This window comes from Astyanax mexicanus, chromosome 7, assembly GCF_023375975.1.
Source record: "Astyanax mexicanus isolate ESR-SI-001 chromosome 7, AstMex3_surface, whole genome shotgun sequence".
Classification (NCBI taxonomy): Eukaryota; Metazoa; Chordata; class Actinopteri; order Characiformes; family Acestrorhamphidae; genus Astyanax; species Astyanax mexicanus.
The window spans coordinates 23,280,114-23,305,133 of record NC_064414.1 but is presented as its reverse complement, the minus strand read 5'-3'; the positions used below and the strand labels follow the sequence as shown (position 1 = coordinate 23,305,133).

General features: G+C 40.6%; 1 protein-coding gene across 1 annotated transcript in view; it reads right to left on the bottom strand.

Annotated features, from left to right (window-relative positions):
* The window catches only part of gabra2a (gamma-aminobutyric acid type A receptor subunit alpha2a), a 37,157-nt gene extending 27,345 nt beyond the window's left edge, over positions 1-9,812 (bottom strand). The window contains exons 1-4 of the mRNA XM_007235791.4: positions 9,475-9,812; positions 7,487-7,570; positions 7,112-7,227; positions 1,890-1,957 (exon numbers count right to left, since the gene is read on the bottom strand). Of these exons, the coding sequence (XP_007235853.2) occupies positions 1,890-1,957; positions 7,112-7,227; positions 7,487-7,557 (255 nt within the window). The 5' untranslated portion in view covers positions 7,558-7,570; positions 9,475-9,812. The remainder of the gene's footprint in view (positions 1-1,889; positions 1,958-7,111; positions 7,228-7,486; positions 7,571-9,474) is intronic.
* Between the last annotated feature and the right edge of the window lie 15,208 nt (positions 9,813-25,020).

Genomic DNA, 25,020 nt, shown 5'->3' with positions numbered 1-25,020 from the left:
GTCCATATAACTGTAGTTAGTAAGGGATTGTAGCAGGTATCAGTAGCTGGACAGTGAGCAGCTGCTCTGAGGCAGGTATCTGAAGACCCCATCGGTCCAGAGTACGGAATAGGAGAAAAACACAACGAACACACTTCTATTAGAAACATTTCAGACCAAAGGACTTCAGTTTGTTTAGATTGAAAGAGGTCTCAGTCTCAGTCCAGATCAAACTGAACCAGAATTTAGTTGGTTTGCAGTGTGAAAATACTGTTTTTTGAATGATTTAGACTTTAAACCGATTACAGGACAATGAGACAAGCTATTCTTACCTCATACACAACGGACGAAGAAAACGAACTGGAGAAGAACAATCCAGGGGCAACTGGAGTCTATCAATCAATTTGATAAGCTGCATTGATTGGTGTGCTGTATTTATTTCGATTTTCTTTCCAATGGCAATACTGATATTAGTAATTAGTAATAAGCATACTGATTCAGTCCAACTCATTGAAGATGAGCATCTGAAAGTATACGATCATTTCATCAAACACAATGGTATTACTTTCAAACGAGACTACCTATATAAAAGGTTTGCAAATGGTTTATAAAGGTATTAAGTATTGTTATTATTGGATTATAACATGTCAGGACTTTACAACACATAAATAAACAGGACACCAGTGTCGACAGACACTTGTCGTTTGCCAGATAGTGAACCTACATTCATTTACACTTTTTAAACTTTAGATCTTTTTGTATATTTATCTCACTTTGTCTGTTCCATCAGTCAGCAGTAAACCTGTCATATTAATATATTTTATGTTATTATGTTTTGTTTAATCATTTAATAACTCAGATAAATGATTTAACCAGTAATGGTAATGTGGTTTATATAATTTAATAAATTGACATTCTGTTTTATTTACCTTGACCTAACTTGACATAAATTATTCAACTTATATGTAATTTAACATATTTTATATGTTAATATGACAGGTTTAATGTTAACTGATGGAAAATATATAATAAGAAGAGTATCCAGTATGAATATGGGTTTACTCTGACCAACAATAGGTCACTGTTGTAACTGCTTATTAATATACATTTTAAGCTATTTACAACCTATTAATAAAATTAATAGATTCTCTCATACACTCTAAAAAACAGAGGTACGATATGAGTACTTTTTTGTACTTAAAGGTACACTCTTCATAATTGTACCCTCAAAGGTACAATATTGGTCTTTACAGGATCAGATTTGTTCCCTCTGAAGTACAAAGTCATTTCTAACAGCAATAAGTACAGATTTGTACCATTTAACCAGCCAAAAGGTACATTCAGTATTCTGTATCACTATACTAATAAACAATATATATTTTAATTGCACATTTTTTTATTTGAAAGCCAGACAATTTTGGATAATCAAGTTTTTGAGCCATATTTAATTGATGATAATGTTTATAATCTTTATAATCTTTACTGGCACAAAAACCATGGGTACAAAAAAGGACTTTCACTGAAAGGTACTTTTTTGTACCTCAGTATAAGGTACAGCCCCAGCGACAAGCTTTGTACCCTTTTAAGTACGAATCTGTACTCACTTTTCTTAGAGTGTAGTCACCATGTACAAGCCCTATATATGAGTAGACTTTACACTTTATTTTTAAATGGAACTCACACAACTAACAACCTAACACTGCACAGTGTGAGCATGCTCAATTTGTTGCATGATTGGTTCTGATTGTTTTTTTGTTCCCCCTGTAGTTTCAGATATAGCAATTTATGCTGTTTTGGCTCCATATTGACACTCATCGATACTCAATCTGTACTTCATTTTGAAGCATGGCCTGCTGTGTAAGAAATAATCTGTTATTGCTTTTCTTAAAGAGGAAGAAGAACATTTTTACCATGTCTGCGTCTGATACTGGCCCAAAACTGGTCACGTAAATATCAGTCTTCACCTCCGTCACTCGATCTGCAACACAAAAGCAGAAATAAAGGCAGTGTCATCGTGAGTGTATTATCAGTGACAGCGGGAAGGCAGAAACTCGGAAGCAGAGCCGTGCTGCATCATGATTAACTCAGACCACACAGCCACAGAACAATGATTCATCCATGATTCAGATCAATTCATCTCTCTGCCTCTACATTGGCTGGATGAAATTGTATGTGTGTGTGCTTGTGTGTGCTTGTGTGTGTGTGTGTGTGTGTGTTTACACCTTAGCTTAAAAAGCTAATTATTTTGGAGTCATATGGTGATTGCAATCACCGCTGATGAGAACATTTCTCTATGTAGCTCCCGAACACCTCACACAAACAGCTTTCATAATTAACTAATTACAGAGAACAAATCACCATTTCATTTCTTATATGATTAGTGGCACAGCTCCTCTCCAAATACACAATATTTGCCTTTATCAAAGCTCTGACTGACAGTTTCATTTGATTGTTGTTGTACATTTCTCTCTATTCTGTGCTTAAATGGACAGAAATCAACAGTGAAAGCCTCCCAACTGAAGCTGTGTTAATTGGAGCGTTCTGGTTGTGTGGATTATTGTTTATCGCAATGTTTGTGTGATTGACACTGTTTTCCACTGTTTTCCACTATTATCCACATCATTTAACAGCAGTTAATAGGTGTTAGAACAAGGTGCAAGTGAAAATAAGCACAATAAGGCACATGCGGCTTGTATGTACATATGCACTGGGTTTAACAAACAAAAGTGCTGTAATTCATTATCAAATATTCATAAAACCCTGAGAATAATTAAGCTTGATTGTGTTCTGAACAATTCTGAAAAATCAATTTAGCTTGAGAATGCTGTGTTGTTTATCCTGTAACAAATTCCATAAGCTCCTGCAATGTCACAACATTTATTTCTACCCAGACCTTCATTCTTTTTCCCCAAAAATTTAGTATTGATGATGGAGATTTGGAACACTCTGCAAAATCCTCTCCAGCACATCCCAAAGTTTCTCAGTGGGGTTAAGGACTGGACTCAGGTCTGGTGGCCAATCCATGCGTAATAAGTGGTTTTCTTAAGGCTACACAGCTGTTTAGTCCCAATCCCTTAAATCCCTGGTGGTAATGCTCTTACTTTCACTATTAACATATCCCTGAGTTCTAGTACAGTTTTTCTACAAACGCCGATCACAGTCACTCACAGTCCTTCAACTTTTTTGTGAACTAGACAGTTCTTAAACAGATTTTTTTAAGCAATATCCTTAGATGTTTTCACTGCTTGATGCATGTCAGTAATTTGACCCCTCTGAAACAGATTTACATCTTTTCTACAACCACAAGATGAATCTTTTTAGATGATGGTTCAACAAATGAGAAGCTACTCCCTGCATCAATTAAGGTTAAATAGCTTGTTGCCAGCAGAAACATAATCATACATGCAGTAATTATTCAATGGGATGCTCTTACCTACTTGCATAGCTAAATCCAGGTAGTGCCCTTGTTTTGGCCAGGCATTGTATATCAACTTATTTGATATAGATCCTGAGCAATACTGGAGCTTTTAAATACAAACCGAATATTTGTTTGCCAAAAAATTTTAACAATGTACAGTACAGGCCAAAAGTTTGGACACATTGTCTCATTCAATGCGTTTTCTTTATTTTCATGACTATTTACATTGTAGATGCTCACTGAAGGCATCAAAACTATGAATGAACACATGTGGAATTACAGTATGTACTTAACAAAAAATTACCTGGCCTCCACAGTCACCAGACCTGAACCCAATCGGGATGGGTTTGGGTGAGCTGGACCACAGAGTGAAGGCAAAGGGGCCAACAAGTGCTAAACACCTCTGGGAACTCCTTTTAAGACTGTTAGAAAACCATTTCAGGTGACTCTAGCTCTTGAAGCTCACTGAGAGAATGATGCCAAGAGTGTGCAAAGCAGTAATCAAAGGGTGGCTATTACAAAAAAAATAGAATATATATATATATATATTCTTATATATATATATATATATATATATATATATATATATATATATATATATATATATATTTTTTTTTTTTTTTTTTTTTTTTTAGTTATTTCATTCATAGTCAGTTCATTCATAGTTTTAATGCCTTAAATGAGAATCTACAATGTAAATAGTCATGAAAAAAAAGGAAACGCATTGAAAAGGAAAAGGTGTGTCCATACACTGTATTAATATGTGTAAAGTACTTTCCAAAAACCATAAAAGATTCATGAACGTCTATCATCTCATTTACTGACCACAATTACACTGTGAGCAGTTAATACATGCAAATGTTAATAACATGCATTAAGAATGTGATTCAGACAGCAAGTCATCAATCTAGATTCAGGAGAAGACATGAATATTGACTTGCTGGCACTATGTGGCACTGATAAGGCTTTTAATATGCATTGAATAATAAATGTTCAATTAAAGGTAGGCAGTTAGTCCACAAATCACCTTTTAGGACTCTGTAATAACTGATATATTACAGTGCGACCATGAAGATGTTATTGAGATAAAGCTGCCTAACCACACCGGTCTGTACTGCTATGATACAGACTGCCTGACTGCAGACTCTTTATATAAGTATCAGTTATAAACCTGAAACTCATTATATAAGTTTCAGGTTTGCAGGTGTGCTTTGCGGCTCTCGTTCACTAAAAGCTGCTTGTCAGGTGAGGGTGCAGGGAGGACGCGGAGGCGGACGCAAATGCAAACAAAAAGGGATTTATTAAAGAAAACAAATACAAAATACACAGGGAATAAACTGAAAACAGGACTGAGGAAACTGGAGAACACATGGAGCACTGACAGATGATAAACATTCAAGGATCGACACCGGGGAAATGGAACACGGACCTTAAATAGAGGTGCACACACACAGGAAACAGGAAACACCTGGGACGAAGGGGCGGAGCTACAAATGAACACAGGTGAGTGGAAAAACACTGGGAATGAAACACAGAGGAGCCGGGTCACATGAGAACATACAGACAAGAGAACAGACAGAGAATAGGCAGAAGATATGACACTGCTAAAAGCTTTTTTATTGACTGATTGTTTTTTTTGGTCATGACCAAAAAGGTCCAGAAAACCACACATATACAGCTCTGGAATAAATGAGAGACCACTTAAAAATGATAAGTTTCTTTGATTTTACCACACTGTAAAGCTCTGGAATATAATCAAGAGGAAGATGAATCCATCAAACCAAGTTGAACTGCTTGAATGTTTGTACCAGGAGTTGCATAAAGTTTTCCAAAAGCAATGTGTAAGACTGGTGGAGAAGAATATGCTAAGATGCATGAAAATTGTTTTTAAAAACCAAGGTTATTCCACCAAATATTGATTTCTGAACACTTAAAACTTTATAAATCTAAACTTTTTTCTGCATTATTTGAGGTCTAAAAGCTCTTTGTCTTTTTTTGTTATTTCAGCCATTTCTCATTTTCTGCAATTCAATGCTCTAAATTGCAATATTTTTATTTGGAATTTGGGAGAAATGTTGTCTGTATTTATAGAAAAAAAAACAATAATGTTAATTGTACTTAAACATATACCTATAAAAAGCAAAAAAATAGTAAAAGTGATCTCTTAATTTTTTTCAGAGATGTATACAATTTCTGAGCTCCTGTATACTTTATAGGTCTGTGTATTGGCAAGAACCTGGCAATAACATAAGTATCACAATACATGGTTTATGATGTAAGATATTACAATATGTATTGTGATTGTTTAAATAACATTTTCTGAAAACTGTTATAGTCTAAAAACACACTAACATAGCTATAAATTCAGAAAAGAAGAATTTTATCATATAAGAATAATGAGATCTAATGACACAGCACTGAACAGAACTGTTATCTAACGTTCAAGATAAAAAATGTTTTGAGCCCCAAAATTACATTAAGATATTATTATTACTATAATTGTTATTATTACTATTGTTATAACAAGTTATAACTGTGTCTTCATTTCATCTGAGCTCAGCATTGTGCTGCACACATCATTCAGGAACAAAAACACAAAGCATCATCTTTGCATGAGTCACAGACAGCGCGCCCCGCTGAAGCTTCAATAAGAACGAACACCCAGGGGGAGTTAAAAGGAAATAAACATTATTATTACCTTTTGTTAAATCAATTTACATACACAGGCACAAAATACACAAACACAGCCCTGTGCTAGCAGCTCAAACTGTTATTATACTGTATCTGAGAGCACAGAGTTTAGAAATTCTAATAAAACATCCCTAATCTGCTTTCACAAAAAACTCAAAGGAATCACTGCATTCAAAGAACAACACTGCTTTGGACATTTCCACAAATCAGCATTAAAATTAAGTATTTGTATCCCATTAAAATAACTTAAAACTATTGGCATCATTTAAAATGACTGATCATTTAAAATGTTGCATACCCTGTCTATCTATCTAATGAACCAAACACAAAAAAATTTACCCAGCCTGAACATTGTTTAATTAACTAACGCTAGTTAGCAAGCATAGCTAAATACCTTATGCTGTGTTTCACTGACCTCAGATTACATAGTTGCCGTTGTTTGCAGACATTAAAAAAGTAAATTATTGTAATAAACCTAAAACATCTTAAATTACACTAATTAAATTAGACCGACATAAATTTCAACTGTCTGTCTTACATAAACCTAGTGCTAATTTTGCTATTGGCTTTATCATTTGGCACTCAGACCCAGATTGTTAAACCGTTTTGTGTCAATGTCTGTTGTCAAAAGTCCCCAGCATATTAAATGTATAGTAGTTGATTGTCTGTGCTGCCAGAAATATTGGAGATTTACTAGGTTCTGATTCACAGGTGATCATGTACATATCAGATACATCAGGATAAATCTGTAAATCTATATAAAAAAAAATTCAAACCACTAGTGGCCCATGGAATCTTTGGTTTGTTAGATTTACAGCATTTCATAGTACTACTGTATTTTTTGGAGTAAAGAAAATGAAAATTGAGTAACAGAAGTTACTCACAACATTAAAATGTAATGCATTTTCTTCTTCTGCACAATGGTCATTTTTTTGGTTGTTTTTGTCATAGAAATCTACTGCATGAGTTCTTTGGACTGGGAGCACCATCATTGCTAGGACTATTAGGTGAACTGTCACTCACCTCCGAGGCCTGGTCTGAGTCTGTTGTCATAGCCATCTAAGAGTCGGTCCAGGATCCGTGTGAAAAGCGTGATGTTGGTTTTGAAGGCGTCTGACGCAGACACTTCCACTCTAGACCTACACATTTTACACAGAACAGAACCACATTAGAGCATTAGAGATGTCTGTAATACACTAATTAGTGCTCCATCACTTTACAGTGTGTCCTGATCTATTACCAAAGAATGATCTAAACATTAGAACTTAAATACAGCTTACACTTAAGAGCTAAAGAAAAATAGTTTTTTATTCTGTAACAGTTATTAAATGTTTTAACTACTCAGTTTTAAACCACCTCCAATCATTTTTAGAAGAGAAACACAAAATCAGCACTTACTTAGTTTGACTGGCCACCAAAAGGGAAAGATAAACCAGTAGTCCATGAGAGTGACCCTTTCGGCCTTTCATTTCTGAATAATCCCTGCAGTTTTGAAAAAGCAGTGTCATTTTGTTGGATACTTTTACTCCACAACCTATAGATCAGATTAGTCATAGCACTAATACCCCAGAACACATAGATCAGACCTATTAAACATATTAAACCCGAACCCACAGATCACTGATCAGACCTAATATTAAAAAAAAAAAAACAGAACACAGAGCTCAGATTTAATCCTACAAACCAGAACACAGGCAACAGGCCTTATTCTAATATACCAGAACACGGAAATTAGACCTAATACTTACACAACATAATGCAGAGATCAGATCTAATACTAACAAACTAGAACACAGATAACAGGCCTAATTCTTATACACCAGAACACAGCAATCACAGAGACCACACATTTTAATCCCAATACACAACAAACCATAGATTAAACCTAATACTAACACAACAAAATTCAGAAAATAGTAATCATACCAATACACTAAAACAGATATCAGACCTAATACTAACACAACAGAACACAGCAATCACCGATATCACAAAGATCAGATTGAATTCTAATACACTAGAGCACAGAGATCAGACTTAATACTAACACAACAGAACTCAGAGATTAGTCATTCTACCAATACAATAAAACAGATATCAGATTTAATATTAGTACACCAGAAGCCCATGATTGCAAAGATCACAGAGATAATACCTATTACTAACACACCAGAGCACAGAGATTAGACCTAATTCGAATAAACCAAAACACAAAGATCAGACCTAATTCTAATACACCAGAACACAGAGAACAGACCTTATTCTAATACTTTATAACACAGAGATCGGATTTAAGAACACAATAATCGCAGGGATCAGATTTAAATGTAAAACACTAGAACACAGAGATCAGACCTAATTCTAACACACCAGAACACAGCAATCAAAGAGGTCAGATTTAATTCTAATACACTAGAGCACAGGGATCAGACCTAATACTAACAAAACAGAACACAGATATTAGTCATTATACCAACACATTAAAACTGAGATACAACCTAATACTTACAAAACAGAACACAGAGATTAGTCAATACACTAAAACAGAGATCAGATTTAATATTAGTACACCAAAAACTTATGATTACAAAGATCACTGGGATAAGACCCTATACTAACAAACCAGAACACAAAGACAATATTTATTTCTAATATACTGGACAACAGAGATCAGACCTTATACTAATACACAAGAACACAGAGAGCAGACCTAATTCCACTAGATTGCAGATATCAGACCTAATTCCACTAGAACACAGATATGAGACATAATTCTAATACACTAGAACACAAATATTAGATACAATTCTACTACACCAGAGCAAAGCAATCACAGAGATCAGACCTAATTCTAATACACTGGAACACAGAGATCAGACCTAATCCTATACACTGGAACACAGAGATCAGACCTAATCCTAATACACCGGAACACAGAGATCAGACACAATTCTACTACACCAAAACACAGCAATCACAGAGATCAGACCTAATTCTAATACACCGGAACACAGAGATCAGACCTAATCCTAATACACTGGAACACAGAGATCAGACACAATTCTACTACACCAGAACACAGAGATCAGACACAATTCTACTACACCAGAACACAGAGATCAGACACAATTCTACTACACCAGAACACAGCAATCACAGAGATCAGACATAATTCTAACACAATGGAACACAGAGATCAGACATAATTCTAATACACCGGAACACAGGGATCAGACACAATTCTACTACACCAGAGCACAGCAATCACAGAGATCAGACCTAATTCTATTACACTGAAACACAGAGATCTCCAGAAGATCTGGGGATAGTTTGGAGATCACGTTGGTGACTTTAACACAGAAACACGCGAGAGGAGCGAGTTTTACCTGAGCACGAGTCTGTATTTCCCTCAGAGCGGCTCCACGCGCGCGGCTTGACGGAGTGGATTTAATTGTGTCTCGGGAGCGCGCGCGGTTTATTTACGAGAAAATCCACAACAAAGAATCCAGACTGAGCTGAGCTCGAGCGCTCCACCACAGACCACCTGTAGCCGCTGAGAGAGAGAGAGAGAGAGAGTGAGAGAGAGAGAGAGAGAGAGAGAGAGAGAGAGAGAGCGTGTCTCAGCAGAAGAGTTGAAATCCCGCGTGGTTAAAAAAAACAAACTCCAGACTCCAGTTTTCGGGGAGTTCAGAGCGTTTTGTTCCAGATTAAAGTAAAAACTCCGCGACTCCACACCACACAAGAACTGTTCTCCGGTGAGCCCTGCCATTCTCTCGTTTCATCTCCCTCCCTCCGTTCTCTCTCACTCTATCTCTCTCTCTCTCTCTTCACATTCACTGCCTCTCTTCCCCCTCTATCTCTCTCTGGAGAGAAGCAGGAGTAAAACATGAATATTTAACTTAAATGTGCTTTAAATGAGCGTTACCCACCAGTTGCAGTGCTGGTGCCAGTTGATGGACTATAGTATGCTTTTCCTGTGTTGTTACTTGGGAACCGGACTGAGATATTGTATCAGCAGCCTTTTTATCAAATCCTTAGTTTATTTGCTGTGAGCAGAAATGTATTAATCAGTAAGCATCATCATCTCTAAATAGTCAGTGTTTATCACACATATATAGTAAATATTTTTACTTTTTAGAGATTATTAAACTTGGCGATATGACCAAAAATGTATATCACAGTATTTGTCAACATTCTGTTGGTTTCACAGTATATCACAGTATTTTTATTATTAGTGTGATTGCAGTAATGCAATCACAGTATTGTTCTTCTTAAGTCTTATTCTTCTTATTATTATTATTAGTGTGATTGCAGTAATGCAATCACAGTATTGATCTTCTTAAGTCTTATTCTTCTTCTTCTTCTTCTTATTATTATTATTATTATTAGTGTGATTGCAGTAATGCAATCACAGTATTGTTCTTCTTAAGTCTTATTCTTCTTCTTCTTCTTCTTATTATTATTATTATTATTCCACCTGTTTTTTGTCCGGTTAACTAGTGCCGCAGTTTTCGAAATATCGACTTCGTCCAAAAGAGAAAACGTGCGTCCTTATCGGGAATGGTGGGCTTGTATACAGCTTTCCGATCGGACTTACGTTTTTCGTAAAAACTTCGTAAGTACTCGTTTTTTTGCCCATTGAAAATTAATGGCCAGAACTTTGCACGCCCGTGGACGTCGCAACTTTTGAAATACGAAGATGAAACCAATTGAGGACCTGTAGAACTTATTGAGCTCTTTCCGAAAATATGCGTTACGAAAAGTTACGACGTACGGATTTCATACGATTGTCGTACGAAGTGGCCCCATTGGAATGAATGGGGCCAATCGGAGGACGGCTGCTAGATCGAAGGACAGGTAGCTAGAACTCCAGTACTGTGAGTGTATGGAGCAGCTATGGGATAAAACAGCATTAGGTCAAAAGTTTGGACACCCCGGCCCCCCAGTACTGTGTGTAATGGAGCCACGGGTCAAAAGTTTGGACACCCCGGCCCCCCCAGTACTGTGTGTAATGGAGCCACGGGTCAAAAGTTTGGACACCCCCGAACGGCCAAAGCAACCTAGCGTGCATAGCTGATTGATGTATTTGCACGTTGCGTAGCAACGTGCAAACACCATTTAATCTAATTTATGCATATACATCACCTAGCAACCACCTAGCAACACCTTAGCAACCACCTAGCAACACCTTAGCAACCACCCAGGATACCATAGCAACACCTTAGCAACCGCCTAGCAACACCTTAGCAACCACCTAGCAAACACCTAGCAACACCTTAGCAACCACCCTGGATACCATAGCAACACCTTAGCAACCGCCTAGCAACACCTTAGCAACCACCTAGCAACCACCTAGCAACACCTTAGCAACCACCCCGGATACCATAGCAACACCTTAGCAACCGCCTAGCAACACCTTAGCAACCACCTAGCAACCACCTAGCAACACCTTAGCAACCACCCCGGATACCACAGCAACACCTTAGCAACCACCTAGCAACACCCTAGCAACCACCTAGCAACCACCTAGCAACACCTTAGCAACCACCCCGGATACCATAGCAACACCTTAGCAACCGCCTAGCAACACCCTAGCAACCACCTAGCAACCACCTAGCAACACCTTAGCAACCACCCCGGATACCATAGCAACACCTTAGCAACCGCCTAGCAACACCTTAGCAACCACCTAGCAACCACCTAGCAACACCCTAGCAACCACCCCGGATACCATAGCAACACCTTAGCAACCGCCTAGCAACACCTTAGCAACCACCTAGCAACCACCTAGCAACACCTTAGCAACCACCCCGGATACCATAGCAACACCTTAGCAACCGCCTAGCAACACCTTAGCAACCACCTAGCAACCAACTAGCAACACCTTAGCAACCACCCCGGATACCATAGCAACACCTTAGCAACCGCCTAGCAACACCCTAGCAACCACCTAGCAACCACCTAGCAACACCTTAGCAACCACCCCGGATACCATAGCAACACCTTAGCAACCGCCTAGCAACACCCTAGCAACCACCTAGCAACCACCTAGCAACACCTTAGCAACACCTTAGCAACCACCCCGGATACCATAGCAACACCTTAGCAACCGCCTAGCAACACCTTAGCAACCACCTAGCAACCACCTAGCAACACCTTAGCAACCACCCTGGATACCATAGCAACACCTTAGCAACCGCCTAGCAACACCTTAGCCAATACCTAGCAACCACCTAGCAACACCTTAGCAACCACCCCGGATACCATAGCAACACCTTAGCAACCGCCTAGCAACACCTTAGCAACCACCTAGCAACCACCTAGCAACACCTTAGCAACCACCCTGGATACCATAGCAACACCTTAGCAACCGCCTAGCAACACCTTAGCCAATACCTAGCAACCACCTAGCAACACCTTAGCAACCACCCCAGATACCATAGCAACACCTTAGCAACCGCCTAGCAACACCCTAGCAACCACCTAGCAACACCTTAGCAACCACCCCGGATACCATAGCAACACCTTAGCAACTGCCTAGCAACACCCTAGCAACCACCTAGCAACCACCTAGGAACACCTTAGCAACCACCCCGGATACCATAGCAACACCTTAGCAACTGCCTAGCAACACCTTAGCCACCACCTAGCAACCACCTAGCAACACCTTAGCAACCACCCCAGATACCATAGCAACACCTTAGCAACCGCCTAGCAACACCCTAGCAACCACCTAGCAACACATTAGCAACCACCCCGGATACCATAGCAACACCTTAGCAACCGCCTAGCAACCACCTAGCAACACCTTAGCAACCACCCCGGATACCATTGTAACACCTTAGCAACCACCTAGCAACACCTTAGCAACCACCTAGCAACCACTTAGCAACACCTTAGCAACCACCCTGGATACGATAGCAACACCTTAGCAACCATTTAGCAACACCTTAGCAACACCATAGCAGATACCAGCCAGCACTGCAATCACACTCGCAGTTTCTGTAGGAACTGCAATCTAGTTATTATTATTATTCCACCTGTTTTTTGTCCGGTTAACTAGTGCCGCAGTTTTCGAAATATCGACTTCGTTCAAAAGAGAAAACGTGCGTCTATATCGGGAATGGTGGGCTTGTATACAGCTTTCCGATCGGACTTACGTTTTTCGTAAAAACTTCGTAAGTACGCGTTTTTTTGCCCATTGACAATGAATGGGCAGAACTTTGCACGCCCGTGGACGTCGCAATTTTTGAAATACGAAGATGAAACCAATTGAGGACCTGTAGAACTTATTGAGCTCTTTCCGAAAATATGCGTTACGAAAAGTTACGACGTACGGATTTCGTACGAATGTCGTACGAAGTGGCCCCATTGGAATGAATGGGGCCAATCGGAGGACGGCAGCTAGATCGAAGGACAGGTAGCTAGAACTCCAGTACTGTGAGTGTATGGAGCAGCTATGGGATAAAACAGCATTAGGTCAAAAGTTTGGACACCCCGGCCCCCCAGTACTGTGTGTAATGGAGCCATGGGTCAAAAGTTTGGACACCCCGGCCCCCCAGTACTGTGTGTAATGGAGCCACGGGTCAAAAGTTTGGACACCCCCGAACGGCCAGAGCAACCTAGCGTGCATAGCTAATTGATGTATTTGCACGTTGCGTAGCAACGTGCAAACACCATTTAATCTAATTTATGCATATAAATCACCTAGCAACCACCTAGAAACACCATAGCAACCACCACAGATACCATAGCAACACCTTAGCAACCGCCTAGCAACACCTTAGCAACCACCTAGCAACCACCTAGCAACACCTTAGCAACCTCCCCGGATACCATAGCAACACCTTAGCAACCGCCTAGCAACACCTTAGCAACCGCATAGCAACCACTTAGCAACACCTTAGCAACCACCCCGGATACCATAGCAACACCTTAGCAACCGCCTAGCAACCACCTAGCAACCACCTAGCAACACCTTAGCAACCACCCCGGATACCATAGCAACACCTTAGCAACCGCCTAGCAACACCTTAGCAACCACCTAGCAACCACCTAGCAACACCTTAGCAACCACCCCGGATACCATAGCAACACCTTAGCAACCGCCTAGCAACACCCTAGCAACAACCTAGCAACCACCTAGCAACACCTTAGCAACCACCCTGGATACCATAGCAACACCTTAGCAACCGCCTAGCAACACCCTAGCAACCACCTAGCAACCACCTAGCAACACCTTAGCAACCACCCCGGATACCGTAGCAACACCTTAGCAACCGCCTAGCAACACCCTAGCAACCACCTAGCAACCACCTAGCAACACCTTAGCAACCACCCTGGATACCATAGCAACACCTTAGCAACCGCCTAGCAACACTCTAGCAACCACCTAGCAACCACCTAGCAACACCTTAGCAACCACCCCGGATACCATAGCAACACCTTAGCAACCGCCTAGCAACACCTTAGCAACCACCTAGCAACCACTTAGCAACACCTTAGCAACCACCACGGATACCATAGCAACACCTTAGCAACCGCCTAGCAACACCCTAGCAACCACCTAGCAACCACCTAGCAACACCTTAGCAACCACCCCGGATACCATAGCAACACCTTAGCAACCGCCTAGCAACACCCTAGCAACCACCTAGCAACCACCTAGCAACACCTTAGCAACCACCCCAGATACCATAGCAACACCTTAGCAACCGCCTAGCAACACCCTAGCAACCACCTAGCAACACCTTAGCAACCACCCCGGATACCATAGCAACACCTTAGCAACCGGCTAGCAACACCTTAGCAACCACCTAGCAACCACCTAGCAACACCTTAGCAACCACCCCGGATACCATAGCAACACCTTAGCAACCGCCTAGCAACACCCTAGCAACCACCTAGCAACCACCTAGCAACAGCTTAGCAACTACCCCGGATACCATAGCAACACCTTAGCAACCGCCTAGCAACACCCTAGCAACCACCTAGCAACCACCTAGCAACACCTTAGCAACCGCCTAGCAACACCCTAGCAACCACCTAGCAACCACCTAGCAACACCTTAGCAACCACCCCGGATACCATAGCAACACCTTAGCAACCGCCTAGCAACACCTTAGCAACCACCTAGCAACCACCTAGCAACACCTTAGCAACCACCCCGGATACCATAGCAACACCTTAGCAACCGCCTAGCAACACCCTAGCAACCACCTAGCAACACCTTAGCAACCACCCCGGATACCATAGCAACACCTTAGCAACACCATAGCAGATACCAGCCAGCACTGCAATCACACTCGCAGTTTCTGTAGGAACTGCAATCTAGTTATTATTATTATTCCACCTGTTTTTTGTCCGGTTAACTAGTGCCGCAGTTTTCGAAATATCGACTTCGTTCAAAAGAGAAAACGTGCGTCCATATCGGGAATGGTGGGCTTGTATACAGCTTTCCGATCGGACTTACGTTTTTCGTAAAAACTTCGTAAGTACGCGTTTTTTTGCCCATAGAAAATGAATGGGCAGAACTTTGCACGTCCGTGGACGTCGCAATTTTTGAAATACTAAGATGAAACCAATTGAGGACCTGTAGAACTTATTGAGCTCTTTCCGAAAATATGCGTTACGAAAAGTTACGACGTACGGATTTCGTACGAATGTCGTACGAAGTGGCCCCATTGGAATGAATGGGGCCAATCGGAGGACGGCAGCTAGATCGAAGGACAGGTAGCTAGAACTCCAGTACTGTGAGTGTATGGAGCAGCTATGGGATAAAACAGCATTAGGTCAAAAGTTTGGACACCCCGGCCCCCCAGTACTGTGTGTAATGGAGCCACGGGTCAAAAGTTTGGACACCCCGGCCCCCCAGTACTGTGTGTAATGGAGCCACGGGTCAAAAGTTTGGACACCCCCGAACGGCCAGAGCAACCTAGCGTGCATAGCTGATTGATGTATTTGCACGTTGCGTAGCAACGTGCAAACACCATTTAATCAAATTTATGCATATACATCACCTAGCAACCACCTAGAAACACCATAGCAACCACCCTGGATACCATAGCAACACCTTAGCAACCGCCTAGCAACACCATAGCAACCACCTAGCAACCATCTAGCAACACCTTAGCAACCACCCCAGATACCATAGCAACACCTTAGCAACCGCCTAGCAACACCCTAGCAACCACTTAGCAACCACCTAGCAACACCTTAGCAACCACCCCGGATACCATAGCAACACCTTAGCAACCGCCTAGCAACACCCTAGCAACCACCTAGCAACCACCTAGCAACACCTTAGCAACCACCCCGGATACCATAGCAACACCTTAGCAACCGCCTAGCAACACCCTAGCAACCACCTAGCAACACCTTAGCAACCACCCCGGATACCATAGCAACACCTTAGCAACCGCCTAGCAACACCCTAGCAACCACCTAGCAACACCTTAGCAACCACCCCGGATACCATAGCAACACCTTAGCAACCGCCTAGCAACACCCTAGCAACCACCTAGCAACCACCTAGCAACACCTTAGCAACCACCCCGGATACCATAGCAACACCTTAGCAACCGCCTAGCAACACCCTAGCAACCACCTAGCAACCACCTAGCAACACCTTAGCAACCACCCCGGATACCATAGCAACACCTTAGCAACCGCCTAGCAACACCCTAGCAACCACCTAGCAACACCTTAGCAACCACCCTGGATACCATAGCAACACCTTAGCAACCGCCTAGCAACACCCTAGCAACCACCTAGCAACCACCTAGCAACACCTTAGCAACCACCCCGGATACCATAGCAACACCTTAGCAACCGCCTAGCAACACCCTAGCAACCACCTAGCAACCACCTAGCAACACCTTAGCAACCACCCCGGATACCATAGCAACACCTTAGCAACCGCCTAGCAACACCCTAGCAACACCTTAGCAACCACCCCGGATACCATAGCAACACCTTAGCAACCGCCTAGCAACAACTTAGCAACCACCTAGCAACCACCTAGCAACACCTTAGCAACCACCCCGGATACCATAGCAACACCTTAGCAACCGCCTAGCAACACCTTAGCAACCACCTAGCAACCAGCTAGCAACACCTTAGCAACCACCCCGGATACCATAGCAACACCTTAGCAACCGCCTAGCAACACCTTAGCAACCACCTAGCAACACCTTAGCAACCACCCCAGATACCATAGCAACACCTTAGCAACCGCCTAGCAACACCTTAGCAACCACCTAGCAACCACTTAGCAACACCTTAGCAACCACCCCGGATACCATAGCCACACCTTAGCAACCACTTAGCAACACCTTAGCAACCGCCTAGCAACACCCTAGCAACCACCTAGCAACACCTTAGCAACCACCCTGGATACCATAGCAACACCTTAGCAACCGCCTAGCAACACCCTAGCAACCACCTAGCAACTACCTAGCAACACCTTAGCAACCACCCCGGATACCATAGCAACACCTTAGCAACCGCCTAGCAACACCTTAGCAACCACCTAGCAACCACCTAGCAACACCTTAGCAACCCCCCAGGATACCATAGCAACACCTTAGCAACCGCCTAGCAACACCCTAGCAACCACCTAGCAACACCTTAGCAACCACCCAAGATACCATGGCAAACACCTTAGCAACCGCCTAGCAACACCCTAGCAACCACCTAGCAACCACCTAGCAACACCTTAGCAACCACCCCGGATACCATAGCAACACCTTAGCAACCGCCTAGCAACACCTTAGCAACCACCTAGCAACCACCTAGCAACACCTTAGCAACCACCCCAAATACCATAGCAACACCTTAGCAACCGCCTAGCAACACCTTAGCAACCGCCTAGCAACACCTTAGCAACCACCTAGCAACACCTTAGCAACCACCCCGGATACCATAGCAACACCTTAGCAACCGCCTAGCAACCACCTAGCAACCACCTAGCAACACCTTAGCAACCACCCCGGATACCATAGCAACACCTTAGCAACCGCCTAGCAACACCCTAGCAACAACCTAGCAACCACCTAGCAACACCTTAGCAACCACCCCGGATACCATAGCAACACCTTAGCAACCGCCTAGCAACACCCTAGCAACAACCTAGCAACCACCTAGCAACACCTTAGCAACCACCCTGGATACCATAGCAACACCTTAGCAACCGCCTAGCAACACCCTAGCAACCACCTAGCAACACCTTAGCAACCACCCCGGATACCATAGCAACACCTTAGCAACCGCCTAGCAACACCCTAGCAACCACCTAGCAACCACTTAGCAACACCTTAGCAACCACCCGGATACCATAGCAACACCTTAGCAACCGCCTAGCAACACTCTAGCAACCACCTAGCAACCACCTAGCAACACCTTAGCAACCACCCCGGATACCATAGCAACACCTTAGCAACCACCTAGCAACACCTTAGCAACCACCTAGCAACACCTTAGCAGATACCAGCCAGCACTGCAATCACACTCGCAGTTTCTGCAGGAACTGCAATCTAGTTATTATTATTATTATTATTATTATTATTATTACTATTATTAATATTATTATTATTATTAGTAGTAGTAGTAGTAGTAGTAGTATTATTTATAACTTTTTGCCATTATTTATAGCCTTAATGCCTGTCCTGGAACTGGCAGATCGTGTTTACACATTTTGTTTTTGGGGTTTGAGAAAATGGTGTAAAAATGTGCAAAGACTATTTGGCATTTCAAGAAAGTTCAAGAAATCAGGGTTTATATGATTAGTAAAAAAAATTCATCTAATTGTAGGAGCTATACCCATTAATAATAGATGGTTAAACAGGGTCTGAGGCAATGTGAGCCTATGAGTCAATAAATGGGCTACATTGTTATGTTGTAATTGTTTAAAATGTAGTTTATATTTTATGAGCAAATCCTAATTGCGTACTAATACTTAATAGTTTTGAGTACTCTAAGTAAAAGTAAAAGTTGCGTATAATCAAATATTCAATATGCATACTCAGAACATGTGAGTATTTTTGAGGTAAACATTATTATCCTATAATGCAATTTAAAATGAAAGGGATGAGCTATTACTTTCTGGATCAATCTTTAAAAAAATGGCAGTAGTGGCTGCAGTAGAGCTGATTCATCATGGTGCTAAGAACCTTTTAGCCAAGGCATTACGGGTTAGTTTGTAAATATTATATCATGCCAAACATGTACTTTTAAGTTTAGTATATAGTATACATTATAGTGTTACTGTGTAAAACTGAAATAAAACACATCTATCTTATTGTATGATGTTTTCCACATCATAGATAAATGGTAAAAAGCAGCATCTGAGCCAATCCGTCAGTTTGAAAGTCGACACTCATTATTGTGCTGTATTTGTTTAGATTTTAAATGTTTTATGAAACTTTTACATGGGCTGTGGAACGAGTTATGGTATGTAAAACAAGGAAAACATTTTGCAGTCCAAGAATGACCCATTAATAGCATATACCTTTTTCACAGAGTGTGTTTTTCTTTTTCTTTTTTTATCTTTGACACATATACCCAGTGGCCTCCACCCCCCAATCACACCTCTTCTCCTCACAGTGTTTATAGAGCACAACACATGTCAGGACTCATTACACACAATAGCGGAGTACTGAAGCACCATGGGCGGCCTTGATTCCAGTGTGTGTCCAGCAGGGCTGTTGGGAGCCTTAGATGAGTCCAGCCTGCTGCTGTCCATATGGAGCTGTATGTTCATCACAATGACCCTGCACTCTACTCAGCTACAAGCTCATTAAACCCTGTCCAGTTGAAGCTCAAATAGACAATGCGATCTGAATAACAATGAGAGATTAATATAGACATTCATTCATTGTTTTTAGGAGATCCCACCTGACTGAGCACCAGACAGCAGTTTATGTAGTTCCATCTTCTTTTGTTGCTTCAGCATGTCTGCAGCTGCTTCTATTGTTGCTAAAAGTGGACGATACTGACCTGTGTGTGCCTGACATTTGTTGACATTTTCTGACATATAACATTTCCTCTGTATAATCCAGAAGAGGGCATGGCTGGCAGAGTGTAGGAGGAGTTCAAACAAAGACGGATACTCACAGACATACACTGATCATGCATAACATTATGAACACCTCCAGGTTTTATGCATACGTTATTATCCTTCATCTAAGCTGTTCTGAAATAGTCAGGATATTACAGGGCCACCATAAAGCCGCTATTATTTGGATGGTGGGTCATTTTCAGCACTGCAGTAACACTGATGTGGTGGTTGTGGTTGTGTGCTCGTTTGTGTTGTGCTGGTAGGAGTGGATCAGACACAGCAGTGCTGCTGGAGTTTTTAAACTTAAACACTATGTTAAACACTCTATTAAAGGCTCTATTATAAAGTCACAGATAGAAGCTGTTGTGATGAGTGATCACAAGACGCTGCTCACAGGATGCTGTTGGTGGACTGTTCTCAGTCCAGCAGTGACACTGTGGTGTTTAAAAACTCCAGCAGCACTTCTGTTTCTGATTAACTAGTACCAGCACAACACACACTAACACCTCGTACACCACCACCATGTCAGTGTCACTGCAGTGGCACCCAAATATCCACTTGCTCTGGGTGGTTCTGTGAGATCATGACCATTAAAGAACAGGATGCAAGGAGGATATCAAAGTAGGCAGAGAAACAGTAGAACTACAGCCTATACCTATAGAACTGCAGAGTACTCCTATATGTTTAGTAGAGCTGAAAAAAATGATAATGGGTGTAGAAACAAGGAAGTGGTCATGATGTTATGCTTGATCGTTGTATAATCATTTATATGCACATGCACAACAACACTAATAAATACATCACTATGCACAAGAACACAAGCAAGCTGTTGGAAAAAAAAGACAGCTGCTTTTGTGTGGGATTAAAGCAGTGTGGATATTAATGGCTTGTATTGATTATTGGATTTCACAGCCTCAGTAAATTGATTGATTGTGACGTGATTTATACTCTGATTGATTTCTACGGTGTGTTACGGCTTCCTCTTTTGATAGCTGCCAGTTACAATAATATCCTTTACACAAGAATATTGGGTCTGTTGTTTTCTAATATGATCCATGCCTGGCGTTTGGTTTATTATAATGCATCCAATCACTGCTACATAGTTATTCTTGTCACCAGGGCTGTACTGCACCATTTACACTGATTACACTCATGCATATGCAAAACTAAATCAATATCAAACTGAAAATATATGCACTGTTCTCACCAGACATGCCCAAACGTGTATCATTTTGAAATACGTCCCACTGTTCTAATAATTTATCAATATTATTTGGAGACAAGTTTTTTCTTGGTATCTAATCAGGCAGACAGGCTGAGTCAGGCTTGTAGATCATGCTGAGAAGAGAGTTTATAAAATCAGCTGAAAAAAATCTGAGCTTCTGTTGCCACCTACTGGTCAGTACAAGCAAACTCCTGCAACCTTGTAGTAAGAAGTAGCTTCCCAGATGTTTGGAGACCTGCTTAGCCTTTATCAAAGATTATTCCAGAGAACACAGTTCCACTACTTCACAGCCCAGTGCTGGAGTGCTTGGCATTTGACATTATGACCATTAGTTTTGGCATATGTGCAGCTGGTGCAGAGCATTTCATTCTTTTCTGTAGAGATTAGACAAGCTTTGTGTTTGTGGGCATCCAGCCAGCAATGGATGTCCATCAAAGTACACTCTTAGAAATAACAGATATATGTAGCACCAGAAAATGTTGTTTAACCCTTTTTGGTACAGCACATTTTGATTCAATATATCTAATTAAAGATAGTGTTTAACAGAACTCATCCTGATTTTGTTGAGATTTGTTATGGAAAAAATAGTATGTTTTTACAGTTTCAGACATTGTTGTATGTGTACATAGGCACCTTAAGTCACTTTATCTTATATCCAGTGTCATCTGCCACTTTTGCTCTGTAGTTTATATATTGGCTGCCTGTACCGTCTACTGCATTGTTCTACGAAGGTTTGTATCAGTTGCATAACTACCCATTGTTCCTGTGTGTTCTCTGAATATAATTATCTTATTGTTTTGTTTTAAGCTATTGTGTGCCTAAATTACCTTCGGGATCAATAAAGCATCCATACATACACTCATACACACACCCATCCAATTTTCATAGTGTAAGCATTACAGTTTGAGATATTTTGAAAAATGGAATTATGTAACTTCATAAATAAACACAGTTTGATTTTATTTTATTTTTTTTGCATTTGCATTTGTGGATTGTTTTCTGATTTTCCCACAAAATGTCATTTTAAACATTTGACCGAGGTGTATATTTCAAAAATTTACAAAAAAAAAAAAGAAAATAAAACATTAATTGATTTTGTTATTGCCCACAATCAAAGATAAAAACACAATGTTTTTTCATGGTGAGGATCTAAAAAAGAACCACATACAGCAGTCTATGCAGTTTAAAAGCAAGGCTCTTCCCATTGTTCTTTATGTTACTATGGTTCTATATATATATATATATATTCTAGAGGACACCTGCTCTAAAGACTGCAGCTGAATGTACTGTGTGTGTCCAGTTGTAAAGATGAGTAAGAAAAACAGAGACTACCTCAGTGACTCACACATTACTGAACTACTCTCAGCTCGGTCTCCATGGTAACATGCTACACACAGACAGACGCATCTGCAGAGTGCTGTCATGGCGAGGTTGTTATTTCTCTGAAATATGGCTTTTCAGGGTGGCATCTGGACTTGTGTGTGGTTGTGAGTGGTGGTTTTGGTTTGTTTTGGGCACCATTACATTAGCCTGTGTCCAGTGACTGCGCTGTAATAAAGCAACATTACCTGTAATGCCTTAAAACACATTATTTACAACACTTTTAGATGATATTGAAGACCAGTAAATTATAAGCTCAGCCTAAATGTAAAATTGTTAGTAAAGTACATAATATATGAAACTTTGGAATACCAATATACAATGACATGCCATTATGTCCCATGACTTTTGCCATGTTCTATAGCAACAAAACAGTTTTGCACTGACATATAGGATTTATTTGTTGGGTCTCTTGCATTTGATGCAAGTGTAGATATCTATTCAGTGTAGATATCTATGTAGATTTATCATTTCTAAGAGTAAAAAACTAACTGCATTAATAACAGGAGTGATTACCCATAAATGTAATTATACACACAGAGGAAATCCCACGTTATTAAAGGTAGCATATGGCTAATCAGAATTACATTTGTTATATGTAACTGATATGTTTCTTGAATTTATAAAGAGTGAAAACAGCTTTATGGATCTGTAACTCTAATATTATTCATATAGTAAAGATTTCAGAGCTGATAATTTATTTGTTTGAACAGTGGTAATTACATTCTGTTATGTCAGAAGTAGTTAATGCAGCCTATAGCCTGTAGTAATATGACAATCCTCGTGTGGCGAGAACAGGTTGAGTTTTCAAAAGAGGTGCAAGAGGTTTCAAAAATGGGTGGAAAACAAAATAGGTGGAAAACCAAAACAGGTGCAAAACGAAATGGGTGTAAAACAAAAACGAGTGACAGACGAAAACGGTTGCAAAACAAAAACTGGTGGAAAACGAAAACAGGTGCGAAACGAAAACAGGTGCGAAATGAAAAGAGGTGGGAAACGAAAAGAGGCGGGACACGAAAAGAGGTGGGAAACGAAAACGGGTGCGAAATGAAAATATGTGGAAAACGAAAACGGGTGAGAAACTAAAAAGGGTGGGATTTTTTATTTGTTTTTTTATTATTATTTTATGGTAAAACTAATGAAAACCATTTAGATTAGATTAGATTAGATAATTAGATCCAAGCTGTCTCCATCAATCAAAATCCAATATTTACTTGCGTTTTACTCTTTACGTCTCTGGTCACAGAGTGTTTAAGAAAGATAACAATATTTCTAGGTTGAGTAGCTCACTTCCAAGACTGCAGCTCACTGTGTTTGCTTATGTTTCATACTTGGCAATCCAGTGTGTGGAGCGAGGACTGGGAAATCAGAGGCTAAAACACAAGCAGAGTTCTGCTCTGTAAAGGACGTTCTTGGTGAATCGCTGCTGTCAAGAGATGCCAGTGCTTTTTTATGTTTCCTTAATATCTGATGACTCATCCTGGTCATTTTATGAGTTAGTACAGAAAATATATATTACATACTAGTGCTCTAAAACAACATCAAAACTAATATTTTATTTGAATCACAAATAAATATAAAAAATATATGCAACAAATTTGCAGTTTGAATTATACGTCAATCATATTTTGTGAAGTCTTTACACTTGTTTATAAGGCATGGAGCTACTGTATTTTACAGTTCTGCCATAAACGCAGGTCTTCTGAGCATGTTAGTGGTATAATTATATCGAGGGCGAGGGCGCCCTCTGTTGGTGGCCTGAAGATTTACACTATTTCAATTAATAGACTGTGATTCTGTAAATGGGCAACTCTTAATCAGGAATTAAATCCCAGTTTACCAGAGAGAATTTAAAGAGAGGGAAAGCCTTTATATATATATATATATATATGATTTCTTTATATACACGCATAACAGTGATGTTTGTGTAACTCTACACTAAGATGAACTGTTTTCTAATGTCTTCCCATGGATTCCCATAAATTCTAGTGGAAGCAAAAAACACAGCACTGACCTGCAGTATTTGCATGTGGTGCCTTCTCCACTGAATGTGAATGTGATTTCTGTTAGGGTCACTTGTCTGTTTGCACAGCTAATTCTAGCTCTGTGGTACAGGTACAGATGTGGTACAGTGCAGGTATTACTGGTACACACATGAGACTATAAATCAAGGAATTTTAAAGGCCCACACAGCTTTTGAAAATGAATGTCCTGTTCATTTGGCACCCACTATCAGACATCTCTTGAGGTTTGATAAATCATGTCGTCTTG